The 14,020-nt window shown below is 36.1% G+C and overlaps 1 protein-coding gene across 8 annotated transcripts in view; it reads left to right on the top strand.

Moving 5' to 3' along the window:
* Positions 1-13,509, top strand: part of DICER1 (dicer 1, ribonuclease III) — a 71,025-nt gene extending 57,516 nt beyond the window's left edge. For all 8 annotated transcript variants that reach the window (XM_007987728.3, XM_037984454.2, XM_007987727.3 and 5 more), the window contains 5 exons: positions 3,010-3,898; positions 5,580-5,848; positions 8,356-8,518; positions 8,612-8,687; positions 9,049-13,509. In XM_007987728.3, the coding sequence (XP_007985919.1) occupies positions 3,010-3,898; positions 5,580-5,848; positions 8,356-8,518; positions 8,612-8,687; positions 9,049-9,214 (1,563 nt within the window). In that variant the 3' untranslated portion in view covers positions 9,215-13,509. The remainder of the gene's footprint in view (positions 1-3,009; positions 3,899-5,579; positions 5,849-8,355; positions 8,519-8,611; positions 8,688-9,048) is intronic.
* Positions 13,510-14,020: the final 511 nt, after the last annotated feature.

The raw sequence follows: 14,020 nt of genomic DNA, 5'->3' as shown, positions 1-14,020 counted from the left end.
AGGGATTTACTTTTTGGTGAGCCAAAGAATTTTGTTTTATTAATTTTTTGTTTCATTTTCTTGGCGTGTTTATAATAGAGTAGATGTTTGATATATTTAATTAATTCCTTTAAATACACTGTCTTTTCACTGAATTCAGCAATAGTGTTATAATTTTGATGGAGGCAAATTTCTATTTTTATTACTTCTTTTCCAAAGGCATAGAGTATGTGATGTTTTGACTTTGAATTTTGCTCTTTAAAAAAAAAATTTCACTTTGCTGTTATTACAATTTATCCTAGATCCTTAGCTCTGTTCAGTGAAATGACTTTTCAGTGACCTGTGATCTCCAGTCTGTCTGTGAAATAATTAATATCAATAAAATCTTGCTTTTGTAGCTCAGGGTTTTCTCAGTCAGGACTCCTGTGAACTTAAAAAAAATATATATCATCCATAAAGATTGTTATTTTCTGGAAATAATTTAAATCTTGCCAGTGACTTAAGAAGACGCCACATACCAGCAACAGCTGCTTCATTTTGTCTTGTCTTGAAGGCCACCAGAGGGCACTTGGGAGGGCCTCCAAGCTGCAGGAATCAGTGCGGTGGTGGTTGACTGGGGGAGTTCTAGTGCCTCTTCCAAAGTGAAAGGCAATGCTTCAGACAGTTTCATTTCCTGGAGATTTATTTTGCATTAAAGATAAATTGGCTCATTGTTACTTCATTTTTACTTCAGGCCTACAATGATAATGCCATTTTTTTCTTTCACAGGTTATATTTTTAAATATACATTTTCTTCATGTCTTCTTTCTGATATGTGTATCTTATATATCTGCCTTTAAGTATTTCCAGGTAGCATGTTCTGTGACACTATTCAGATTTTTATCTATTTATTGAGGATGTTTTTAACTCATATAGTATTTGTCTTATTACAGAATTAGAACTTATTTGGAAAGCGTTAAGGGAATATTTTAATGCAAGTTAGGTCCAAACAATTATTTGTTACTAATTTAGAAATATGTAGAACCTTAGAGGAAAATACATAGATTTTGAACTTTAGAAATGGCATTGTATTTCTACGAATAACATTCCAATAACAGTCATCTTCTTTTATTAATACCGTTTCATAATGTATTTGGCTCTTTTTAAAAACTTGTAGCATAAAGGTGACATTGCCCTGTCATACTGATTTTTTTTTTTAAGATACAACACAAAGTTCAATTTATTTTTATTAATGTTTTTGATGACACTTTGGTTATTGGAATTCATTAGAAATACTGTTCAGATTTTTATTTAGTAACATTTTTATTGAAATATAGGCCCTTGCATTATGTTGAAAAGATACTCTGTGGTTTTGGCTGGTTGCATTGCCGTTCTCCCTACCTTGCTCTGGCCCTTCAGCAAATGGGCTTAAGTGAAAACCTTTGCATGCTAAAACGCCTCTTGATAGAAGAAAGTATCAAAGTTGACTTGAATGATACAGGAAAGGATTTCATGTGGCTGTTTTTTCTTAAAAGGCTTGAAGTGCTCTTGAAAAACATTTTATGAGGTAGAACCCCACTCTTTGTAGATGAAGAATCTGAAACCCAGAGGCACTAAAAGGCTTTGCCCAGGATCACACAGTTTGTGATAAAAGTCAGCCCTTTGTGATTTTTGTGCTCTGCCACTTTTGGCTTATGGTAGCACCTTTCTAAAGATACAGAAAGTTTTTTTCAATTAAAAAAAAATGTATGATTTTTTAAAAATTGCAGTTTGGCCCTTTTTTTCTTAAGGACCAAACAGTAATCTAAAACATCTTCATGATGCCTTGGAAAGTATAAGGTGTTTAGCAGGAAATGTTCCTTGAGGTCTGCCACATGGTTGCTTTTGGTGTTCTTCCTTATTCTTGAAAAGATGTTTTTTTCTTAATTAAAACAGTGAAAAGATAGTTATAGATATAGCTTAGCTTACTGCTATTTATTTTCAGACAAATACAGTGTTTATATCTTGAGTCTAGTTTAAGATGAAATATTTGTAGTATTTAAAAAAATGCCTGAAAGTTGCAACATTTTTTTGTCAGAACACTCTGGAAAGTTGTTACAGTCAACACTGATGCACACCCTTCGCCTTCCCCCCTCACAAGTAAAGTTTTTTGGTTCTTTAAAAACTTGCATAACAGAAATTTGGCATCTTTCTAGGATTGCAAAAAAGTTACATCATTACTGAAATCTAGCCCATTATTAAGGTTGTCACTCACAAATAAGCTTTTGCCAAAGAAATTGGAAGTAGCAAAGATCTTTTGACAGAAATTGGATTGTTGTGTTTCATGTTAGTCTAAATTTTCTTCCATTTTTGTCAGTTATGCTATAATCTGTTCCCCTGATTACTGTAGCTCAGAGTGGAGGGGAAAAGCATAATTTCTCAAATTCATAGCTTAGTGCAGTGATCACTTTTATTTTTTAAGCAAAACAGTGTAGTTTTTTGTGGCAAGTATACTTTGAAGTGGAAATAGGGACAAAAACTTTATTATAAAATCCTATTGTACATTTTAAAAATTGATTTTATCTGTTTTTATATGCTTAATTGCAAAGGTAATGCTTTTCTACATCTGGAATTTCATTTTATTAATTTGAAAATCAAATTACCACATTTTCAAATTTTGTCAGCAAAGTTGAAGATCTGTGTGATCAGCATATGAGTGCTTTCATTGTGTGTCCTACCGGAGTTAGACTTCTTAGTTGAAGTTTTGCATTGTGGACATTAATTTTAACTTGATATCCATGTTCAAAATCCTTAACTTAAAGCTTCATACTGGATAAAGGTCATTTTATAACTTAGAAAACGAACATTCAAAGAACATGTTTTACTTTGTTTATATGATTAAATAACTTATTTTATGTTAATTGAAAACAAATGGCCATGATTTTAAAGTTGCCTTTTAGTATTTGTGGTTGTCATTTGAAATTATCCATAACCCTTGCTTTTATTGAGTTTCAAACCCTTTTAAAAACAGCAGCTATGTCTCCCCTCCTTCCCCATTCCCCCTCGTTTCAGACAAAAGACTGCATGCTGGCGAATGGTAAACTGGATGAGGACTACGAGGAGGAGGATGAGGAGGAAGAGAGCCTGATGTGGAGGGCTCCGAAGGAAGAGGCTGACTATGAAGATGATTTCCTGGAGTATGATCAGGAACATATCAGATTTATAGATAATATGTTAATGGGGTCAGGAGCTTTTGTAAAGAAAATCTCTCTTTCTCCTTTTTCAACCACTGATTCTGCATATGAATGGAAAATGCCCAAAAAATCCTCCTTAGGTAGTATGCCATTTTCATCAGATTTTGAGGATTTTGACTACAGCTCTTGGGATGCAATGTGTTATCTGGATCCTAGCAAAGCTGTTGAAGAAGACGACTTTGTGGTGGGGTTCTGGAATCCATCAGAAGAAAACTGTGGTGTTGACACGGGAAAGCAGTCCATTTCTTACGACTTGCACACTGAGCAGTGTATTGCTGACAAAAGCATAGCGGACTGTGTGGAAGCCCTGCTGGGCTGCTATTTAACCAGCTGTGGGGAGAGGGCTGCTCAGCTTTTCCTCTGTTCATTGGGGCTGAAGGTGCTCCCGGTAATTAAAAGGACTGATCGGGAAAAGGCCCTGTGCCCTACTCGGGAGAATTTCAACAGCCAACAAAAGAACCTTTCAGTGAGCTGTGCTGCTGCTTCTGTGGCCAGTTCACGCTCTTCTGTATTGAAAGACTTGGAATATGGTTGTTTGAAGATTCCACCAAGATGTATGTTTGATCATCCAGATGCAGATAAAACACTGAATCACCTTATATCGGGGTTTGAAAATTTTGAAAAGAAAATCAACTACAGATTCAAGAATAAGGCTTACCTTCTCCAGGCTTTTACACATGCCTCCTACCACTACAATACTATCACTGGTAAGGAGCCCACAACCAAACTGCATTTCTGGGAAAATGAGACTTTGTGTTTATCACATTGTGTTGGCCTTGTAAAAGGTGATCTATGCATGTACAGTGTTTGTGCTTAATATTCAAGGGATGGGGCGGGGAACAAAAGGAAAAGAAAGAGTTCTTTTCTTTATTATTTGGGGAGCACGTATTGCTTTGTAACTTTGGTTGTTGGGAGTATGGCTATCATATTATACCCTCATCAGTGTCATTTTATATGCTGCCTAATTAGAGAAATTTGAACCTTAGTATTTTGATGTGGTTTCCCCATTTTATCCTCCCCAGGTATCTTTCTCTTGCCCATTCAGTGCTGCTTTTGGTTTTTGATGTAGTTGTATATTCTGGATGTATTTCCATAGCCTTTTATTGTTCTTCCTGGACAAAAAGACTCCTCCTTTAGGGTCTTTTTAAAGATGGATAGAATAAAAGATTAACAGCAATGATTTCACAAGAAGGTTGCGTGGCCCTTGCTGTGACTCTGCTGTCATCTTCTACTTCTCACTGTGCTCTGTATTTTCCCCCCCTTTAATAGGCTGTCAACCCATTAGATTAGAAGGGAGAACAAGCCCCTCACACCCAAATCAGCTTCTGGTTGTGAAACACAGCTGAAGTTTACATTGCGATTTCCGTATTGGAGGTGTAAGTGCCTGAATTCAGAATACCAAAGCAAAATATAAAATTTGTTGTTTGTATAATAAAAACAGTGTAGGTTATGGTGATCAGCAAAATGTAAAAACCAAAAAGTGAAAAACTATCTGACTCTGGACTAGAAAGACTGATGAAACTAAAGCCTAATTTTCATTATGGAGGAAAAATGATACATGGCTTTCAACTACATTCTGTTGGAAGTTCCGAGACCTGGGTTCTCTCCTAGCGCAGTCCCTGCTTCTTAACTTCTTGCTTATTCTGGGACAAGTCACCATCGGTCCCTGCCTCAGTTTCCTCAGGTGGATGTATTATTTTAATCACTGTGAGAAAATAGAGATGTTGATTTAACATGGATCAATTTCACAAAATGACAACCAGTTTACCTGCCTTTGCTTCCTTTCACAGCTCTTCTTTCTCAATCTCTTGGTTTGTGGTAAATTCATTTCTATAATAGCTCAAGTTAAGAAGAGGGTCTTCTTTTCCTGTCATCCTGTGTAACAAAAATAACGCAGGAATAGCGAGGAATGGTATCACTTATGCACACATTCCAGAGTGTGAATGAGACTTTAGCGATGGCAGTGCAGTGTAGCCACATGGAGAGCTGTGTGCGGCCCTGGTTTCACTTAAGTGACGATGTGTGAGGGAGACTCAAGAGGAAGGCCCCAGCACCTACCTGCCCAGACAGCACAGTGCCAGAGAAAAGCATTCAGTGATCAGGATAGCGCCTGTGAGGTTTTGGTTTTTCCTTCTTAACAAGCATTTAGTCTTTTGACCACTTGAAGATTTTATGACCCCAATTTATATAAGAAATGTACTTAATTTGCCATTAAAATTTAGTTTCCGGAGGCCTTTTAGTATGATATGCCAAATTTCCTTATTGAAGAATATATGTGTGAAAATGATTTAAATACAAATCTTCTTGGGATTTGGGGATCAGTTGCCTATGTGGGGAGAGTGTAAATGCTTCTGCACAAGCTTACGGTTCCACTTTGGATCCCCTCAGATTGTTACCAGCGCTTAGAATTCCTAGGAGATGCGATTTTGGACTACCTCATAACCAAGCACCTTTATGAAGACCCGCGGCAGCACTCCCCGGGGGTCCTGACGGACCTGCGGTCTGCCCTGGTCAACAACACCATCTTTGCATCGCTGGCTGTAAAGTACGACTACCACAAATACTTCAAAGCTGTCTCTCCTGAGCTCTTCCACGTCATCGATGACTTTGTGCAGTTTCAGCTTGAGAAGAATGAAATGCAAGGAATGGATTCTGAGGTTAGTGCTGTTCAAAACGATGTTGAAAAAAGCGATCTGACCAGCGGTCTCAGTGATTTCAGAGTTCTGACTGCATAATAGTCGAAAGGGACAGCGAGAGGTCAGGGGTGTGGGATCCAGTGTACTGTGTTCTCTGGGAGCACTGAGTGAACTGCAGTTTGCAGGTAGGCCTCTTAAACTTGTCTGCCCTCACTGTGGACTGTGTGGTCATTCATGTGACCTTTCAGTTATGTGCCCTTCCCACACCTTCATGAGGGCTTCCAGCATTGAGGCATGACAAAGAAGTGGCCACAACTGCCGGACCCCAGGGCAGGTTTAGCTTTAGTAAAAGCCCAGTGTAGTTTATTCTTCCTTTTTAAAATGGATCAGAAATATTTGCTAATATCTCAGGGAAGCATCGTAAATATACATTCTGCTTCTACTTGAAGTGGGAAAATCTGATTTAAAAAACAAACTTCTAAATTTTTGACCATTGGAATTTGGGAGGCTTCTGTTGTAAGTTCAGCCAAAGGCTCTCTGGTGACGGAGCTAATTCTAATGTGTTTGTGAGCTATTTTGAATTTTTGTAGGAAAGGATATTGCTTAGATCTTTCCAGTCTCTTACATTCATCTGCATACCTGTATCCCCCAGAGAGACTCTCATTTCCTCTTCTTCCAATTTCATTTCCTTTGATTTTCTTATTTTTGTAGATTTTCCTATAAGGAGTCAAGAAATACAGCCTTAACACTAGTAGCTGTTTTAGTTGTCCTTGCTTTAATTTGTACCTTCCCCTTTTTAATTGCACCAAACCTTTGTTGGGGAGTAGTGAATTTCTCTTTCTATGAGAAAAATTAAGAGTAGGTTTGAAGTCTAGCCACAGAGCCAAGTTCATGTCCTGCCAGCTGCCCAGATGTGCACCAGAGGAGTCAGAAGGCCCTGCTCTTACTTCACCGCGCCTCTGTGCTCTTGTCCAAGATGAATGGTCTGAGCTGGAGCACGGCAGGCCGTGAGGCGAGAAGGTGGGACCAGCTCGTAGACTTCTAAGTGTTATCTAGTCTCATTCTTTAGAAATAGCTAAGCTTGAAATTTGAGGAATTAGCTAAAATTAGATGTAAGCTCTCTTTGGATGCCAGTGGGGCATATTGGTTTTGTTAGTTTTTGTTCATTCTTTTCCTTCCCTTTGTTTATATAAACATATGTATAGAAGTTACATGAACTGATTGGAAATGTCACAGTCTGGCATTTCTAACTTACTATTTGATCTTAAGAAAGTCTCTTTACCTCTCTGGGCCTCCGTTTCCTCAGCTGTAAAAAGAGAGAATTAAACTTGGTAAGTTTTAAAATTCCTTTCTATCAAAACCATAATATGTGAACAATAAGTCTGCTTTTTAAGTAATCAGCAGTATAAATGTATTATATAGAACTTTGTATGGCTCAACAACCTATTAGAAATTAGTATTTTCCCACTTTCTCTTTGTTTCTTTCACAAATGATTTGTGTTGATTTTAGAAAAGTTAGTACAAGTAAATAAAAAGAAAATTAGTTAAATTTGCCTGATTATGCTACCTCAGAAATAACCAATATTAACATTTTGGGATGAATTGTAGATGTATATAGATAAAAACATATCTAAAATGGAAAATGGAATTCTGTTATATATAGGATACTGTAACCTGTTCTTTTCACGTATAATATGTTGTGGCTGACTTTCCCTGTATTGATTGGTATCGTGATGCTCAGGAGCCACATGCTAGTCAACACGTGGCTGATTTATTTAAATGGTTCTTTATGGCTGAGTAGTTAAGTAGTTTTTGGTTAGGATGTTTAATAACCGTGGATGTGATAAGTGCGCTTATGTACTTAGTTACCTCCTTAAAATAAGTTCTTAGAGATACAATTGCTGCATCAAAGAATTGTGAACTTTTCAAAGGCTTTTGATATAGATGTATGATTTTATTTTATTAATTTGCATACCTGCTATGTCAGATACTCCGTTATAGTGAACACATCTAGTAGCTTAATGAAGAGGAACTTGGAGGAAAAAAATCTTTCAAGTAGAATTTCCCTGTTTCCCTACAATAGCGATTTTTGCTCCCCAAAGCAGCATACACCCGTGCCAGCACCAGACCAATTAGTACTACTGAATGCTTGCCAAGCAGCTAGGGGGTAGAACTGTTTTAAAGTACAGTTCTTTGATTATGAGTGAATTTGAATTTTTTTCGTACTTTTATTGGCTATTTCTAATTCTCTGTTAAAGTTGTTCAAATTTAGAAGTAATCTTTTTTCTTTGCTGGGTATATAATAAATGGGTTGGGGATTTTTTTCTTTTTTTCTTGAGAAGTTTGAAAAATTTTTTTTAAAGATAACATTTGTTTTACTATTACAATATAGTAGGCATACCATAAGTGGTATTTCCCCCCTTATTAAAGAAGTCACAAAAGTCATATATCCAAGAAAAGAAACTACATCTGTGGACTGCCTGTAAAATGGCCTTTTTGCTTATAAGTCACTTTTCTCTCTGTAATAGCTTAGGAGATCCGAGGAGGATGAAGAGAAAGAAGAGGATATTGAAGTTCCAAAGGCCATGGGGGATATTTTTGAGTCGCTTGCTGGTGCCATTTACATGGATAGTGGGATGTCGCTGGAGACGGTCTGGCAGGTGTACTACCCCATGATGCGGCCACTCATAGGTATTGTTGGCTCCCTTTAGAAAGAAAAAAACCCACAACATTAAAAACAACTTCAAAGATATTATTCATATTATTCTTTCATTTTGATTGCAGAAAAGTTTTCTGCAAATGTACCCCGTTCCCCTGTGCGAGAATTGCTTGAAATGGAACCAGAAACTGCCAAATTTAGGTAAGCAAAAAATGTACATGGAAAAAAATTAAAACATCAAGGGGAAAAGGTCACAAAGATACTGTAAACTAATGATTCTGAAAAATATTTACACTGCGGCATGCTGTTGTCAGATTTCTATTTGTAATCTGATTGACTTCTCTTTTTTCTCTCTGTTTTTCTGAAATAATGCTGTGATAAAGACTAGATGGCAGCCCTGTCTGTCGGGGGTATGCAATTGCAGTAAGTCGTAACGCGTGTTTCCTTTGTGTGGTGTCAGCTTCTACATGGGACTCCTGGCCTGAGAGTGCACACTAAATGCTGATTGACAGTGATAATAAATACTCTGACTTCTAATTCAAGCTGTTTGGATTTTTTACAGCCCGGCTGAGAGAACTTATGACGGGAAGGTCAGAGTCACAGTGGAAGTAGTAGGAAAGGGGAAATTTAAAGGTGTTGGTCGAAGTTACAGGATTGCCAAATCTGCAGCAGCAAGAAGAGCCCTCCGAAGCCTCAAAGCTAATCAACCTCAGGTTCCCAATAGCTGAAACCCCTTTTTAAAATTCAAAACAAAAAACAAAAAAATTAAGGGGAAAATTATTTAAATCGGAAAGGATGACTTAAAGTTGATACTGAGTGGAATGAATTGAAGGCAGAATTTAAAGTTTGTTTGGTAACAAGATAACAGAATAAAACATTTAACATATGTATAAAATTTTGGAACTAATTGTAGTTTTAGTTTTTTGCGCAAACACAATCTTGTCTTCGTTCCTCACTTCTGCTTTGTTTAAATCACAAGAGTGCTTTAATGATGACTTTTAGCAAGTGTTCAAAATAATTGACAGGTTTTTTTTTTTTTTTTTTTTTTTGAGTTTTATTTATGTCAGCTTTGCTTAGTGTTAGAAGGCCATGGAGCTTCAACTTAACTCCAGCAGTCCTAGGGTGATGTAGATTCTTCTCCATCTCTCCGTGTGTGCAGTAGTACCAGTCCTGCAGTAGTTGATAAGCTGAATAGAATGATAAGGTTTTCGAGAGGAGAAGTGCGCCAGTGTTGTCTTTTCTTTCCACGTTATACTGTATAAGGTGATGTTCCTGGTCGCTGCCTGTTCCTGGTCATTGCACCTGATAGTAAGGGACAGATTTTTAATGAACATTGGCTGGCATGTTGGTGAATCACATTTTAGTTTTCCAATGCCACATAGTCTTGGATAAAAAAGGTTCTTGCCTTAAAAGTAAAACCTTCATGGATATTCTTTAATCTCTGATCTTTTTGGAACAAACTGTTTTACATTCCCTTCATTTTATTGTGCATTAGACGTTGAGACAGTGTGATACTTACAACTCACTAGTATAGTTGTCACTTATTACAGGATCATCCTAAAATTTCTGTCATATGTATACTGAAGACATTTTAAAAACCAGAATATGTAGTCTACGGATATTTTTTATCATAAAAATGATCTTTGGCTAAACACCCCATTTTACTAAAGACCTCCTGCTAGGTAGTTCCACTGATGGAAATGTTTATGGCAAATAATTTTGCCTTCTAGGCTATTGCTCTAACAAAATAAACCTTAGACATATCACACCTAAAATATGCTGCAGATTTTATAATTGATTGGTTACTTATTTAAAGAAGCAAAACACAGAGCACCTTTACCCTTAGTCTCCTCACATAAATTTCTTACTGTACTTTTCATAATGTTGCATGCATATTTCACCTACCAAAGCTGTGCTGTTAATGCCATGAAAGTTTAACGTTTGCGATAAACTGCCGTAATTTTGATACATCTGTGATTTAGGTCATTAATTTAGATAAACTAGCTCATTATTTCCATCTTTGGAAAACGAAAAAAAAACTTTTAGGCATTTGCCTAAGTTTCTTTAATTAGACTTGTAGGCACTCTTCACTTAAATACCTCAGTTCTTCTTTTCTTTTGCATGCATTTTTCCCCTGTTTGGTGCTATGTTTATGTATTATGCTTGAAATTTTAATTTTTTTTTTTTTTGCACTGTAACTATAATACCTCTTAATTTACCTTTTTAAAAGCTGTGGGTCAGTCTTGCACTCCCATCAACATACCAGTAGAGGTTTGCTGCAATTTGCCCTGTTAATTATGCTTGAAGTTTAAGAAAGCTGAGCAGAGGTGTCTCGTATTTCCCAGCACATGATTCTGAAGTTGATGCTTCATGGAATGCTGCATTTATGTGTAAGTGACATTTGAATACTGTCCTTCCTGCTTTATCTGCATCATCCACCCACAGAGAAATGCCTCTGTGCGAGTGCACCCACAGAAAACTGTCAGCTCTGCTTTCTAAGGAACCCTGAGTGAGGGGGATATTAAGCTTCTCCGGTGTTTTTTGTTATCTCCAATCTTAAACTTAAATTGAGATCTAAATTATTAAATGAGTTTTTGAGCAAATTAGTTTAGGTGACTTGTTTTAAAACTATTTCATTCTGATTTGGAACCTTAAGATGTCTATTTGATTTTTAAAAAAACCTTAATGTAAGATATGGCCAGTTAAAACAAAGCAATTCTTGAATTATATAACTGTAAAAGTGCAGTTAACAAGTAAGGCTGGATGTGAATTTTATTGTGAGGGTGATTTGTGATCAAGTTTAATCACAAATCTCTTAATATTTATAAACTACCTGATGCCAGGAGCTTAGGGCTTTGCATTGTGTCTAATACATTGATTCCAATGTTACGGGATTCTCTTGATTCCTGGCACCAAAATCAGATTGTTTTCACAGTTACGATTCCCAGTGGGAGAAAAATGCCTCAATATATTTGTAACCTTAAGAAGAGTATTTTTTTGTTAATACTAAGATGTTCAGACTTAGACATGATTAGGTCTCACATTCTCAGGGGTTCAAATTTCCTTCTACCATTCAAAATGTTTTATCAACAGAAAACTTCAGCTATTTCACTTTTTGTTGGAGAAAAATAGTGGATTTTAATTTGACTCACAGTTTGAAGCATTCTATGATCCCCTGGTTACTAAGTTAAAAAATAAAAAAGTACGAGTTAGACATATGAAATGGTTATGAACGCTTTTGTGCTGCTGATTTTTAATGCTGTAAAGTTTTCCTCTGTTTAGCTTGTTGAAATGTTTTGCATCTGTCAATTAAGAAAAAAAAAATCACTCTATGTTGCCCCACTTTAGCACCCTATGTGCCACCCTTCTGTTCCTGTGATTGCAATGTGAGACCGAATGTAATATGGAAAACCTAACAGTGGGGTGTGGTTGTGCTCTGAGCACATGTGTAAAGGACTGGGGAGGCGTATCTTGAAAAAGCAACTGCAGAAATTCCATATGATGATTGTGTGCAAGTTAGTTGACATGAACCTTCATTTGTAAATTTTTTAAAATTTCTTTTATAATATACTTTCCGCAGTCCTAACTATGCTGCGTTTTATAATAGCTTTTTCCCTTCTGTTCTGTTCATGTAGCACAGATAAGCATTGCACTTGGTACCATGCTTTACCTCATTTCAAGAAAATATGCTTAACAGAGAGGAAAAAAATGTGGTTTGGCCTTGCTGCTGTTTTGATTTATGGAATTTGAAAAAGTTAATTATAATGCCTGCAATGTGTCATATACTCGCACAACTTAAATAGGTCATTTTTGTCTGTGGCATTTTTACTGTTTGTGAAAGTATGAAAAAGATTTGTTAACTGAACTCTTATGTTTTTAAAATGTTTGTTATATTTGTTTTCTTTTTTCTTTTCTATTACGTGAAGTGATGAAATTTAGAATGACCTCTAACACTCCTGTAATTGTCTTTTAAAATACTGATATTTTTATTTGTTAATAATACTTTGCCCTCAGAAAGATTCTAATACCCTGCCCTGACAACACGAAACTTGAGGCTGCTTTGGTTCATGAATCCAGGTGTTCCCCTGGCAGTCAGTTCCTTCAGTCGCTCCCTGGAGGCAGGTGGGAACTGCAGAGGATCACTGGAATCCAGACTGAGCGCAGTTGATGCACAAGGCCCTGTTGATTTAAAGTATTGGATCTTGCTCTGTTAGGGTGTCTAATCCCTTTACACAAGATTTAAGCCACCAAACTGAGACCTTGATACCGTTTTTTAACTGCATCTGAAATTATGTTAAGAGTCCTTAACCTATTTGCATTATCTGCAGAAGAGAAACTCCTGTCATGTGTAATTATTACCTATATGGTTGTTTTAATTACATTTGAATAATTATATTTTTCCAACCACTGATTACTTTTCAGGAATTTAATTATTTCCAGATGAATTTCTTTATTTTATATTGTACATGGAAAGTTTTAAAGATATGTTTAAGACCAAGACTATTAAAATGATTTTTAAAGTTGTTGGAGACGCCAATAGCAATATCTAAGAAATTTGCATTGAGACCATTGTATTTTCCACTAGCAGTGAAAATGATTTTCACAACTAACTTGTAAATATATTTTAATCATTACTTGTTTTTTTTTTTCTAGTCCATTTTTATTTGGACATCAACCACAGGCAATTTAAATTTTATAGATGCACTAAGAATTCACTGCAGCGGCAGGTTACATAGCAAAAATGCAAAGGTGAACAGGAAGTAAATTTCTGGCTTTTCTGCTGTAAATAGTGAAGGAAAATTACTAAATTCAAGTAAAACTAATGCATATAATTTGATTGACAATAAAATATTTACCATCACATGCTGCAGCTGTTTTTTAAGGAACATGATGTCATTCATTCATACAGTAATCATGCTGCAGAAATTTGCAATCTGCACCTTATGGATCACAATTACCTTTAGTTGTTTTTTTTGTAATAATTGTAGCCGAGTAAATCTCCAATAAAGTTATCGTCTGTTCACTTTGTGTCGTTGCATCTTTTTTCAATTCCAATGGGTAATGACATTTAAATAGTGGGAGCCGAAACGATCTTTATAATGTTTTCATTCCATGGTGAATCATATGAAAATGCATGTTTAATATAAAATTTTGTTTACCAAGTTCTGCTGCGTGTCCACCTGCAGAATTGTATAGTAATAGAATTATATAGTAACAACTGTCTTTTTTGAAGACTTAATTCCAATCTGCTTTTTGGAAATTTTGTCACATTGATTGATGCATTCTAGGTCTTGGATTATTTAGATGATATGTTTGACACATTCTTTAGGTGAACTTGGCTTTTCTAAAATCAGGTGGACAGAATGTTCAGCTTCCAGATTTTTAGGACACATTTCCAATATTGTTGATTAAGAAATAATTTTAGCCTTTTGACCCAATTTTTTTTGTAACTCAGTAAACCAAGCACTAGTACTAATCATGTGGTTGTAGGAACAAGATGGTAAGAAGTTTTTTAGAATGAGAAAACCTTTGTA

The sequence above is a fragment of the Chlorocebus sabaeus genome, chromosome 24 (genome assembly GCF_047675955.1).
Source record: "Chlorocebus sabaeus isolate Y175 chromosome 24, mChlSab1.0.hap1, whole genome shotgun sequence".
NCBI classification, from domain to species: domain Eukaryota; kingdom Metazoa; phylum Chordata; class Mammalia; order Primates; family Cercopithecidae; genus Chlorocebus; species Chlorocebus sabaeus.
Note: the sequence above shows the minus strand (reverse complement) of the source record. Positions and strands in the feature narration are given on the sequence as shown.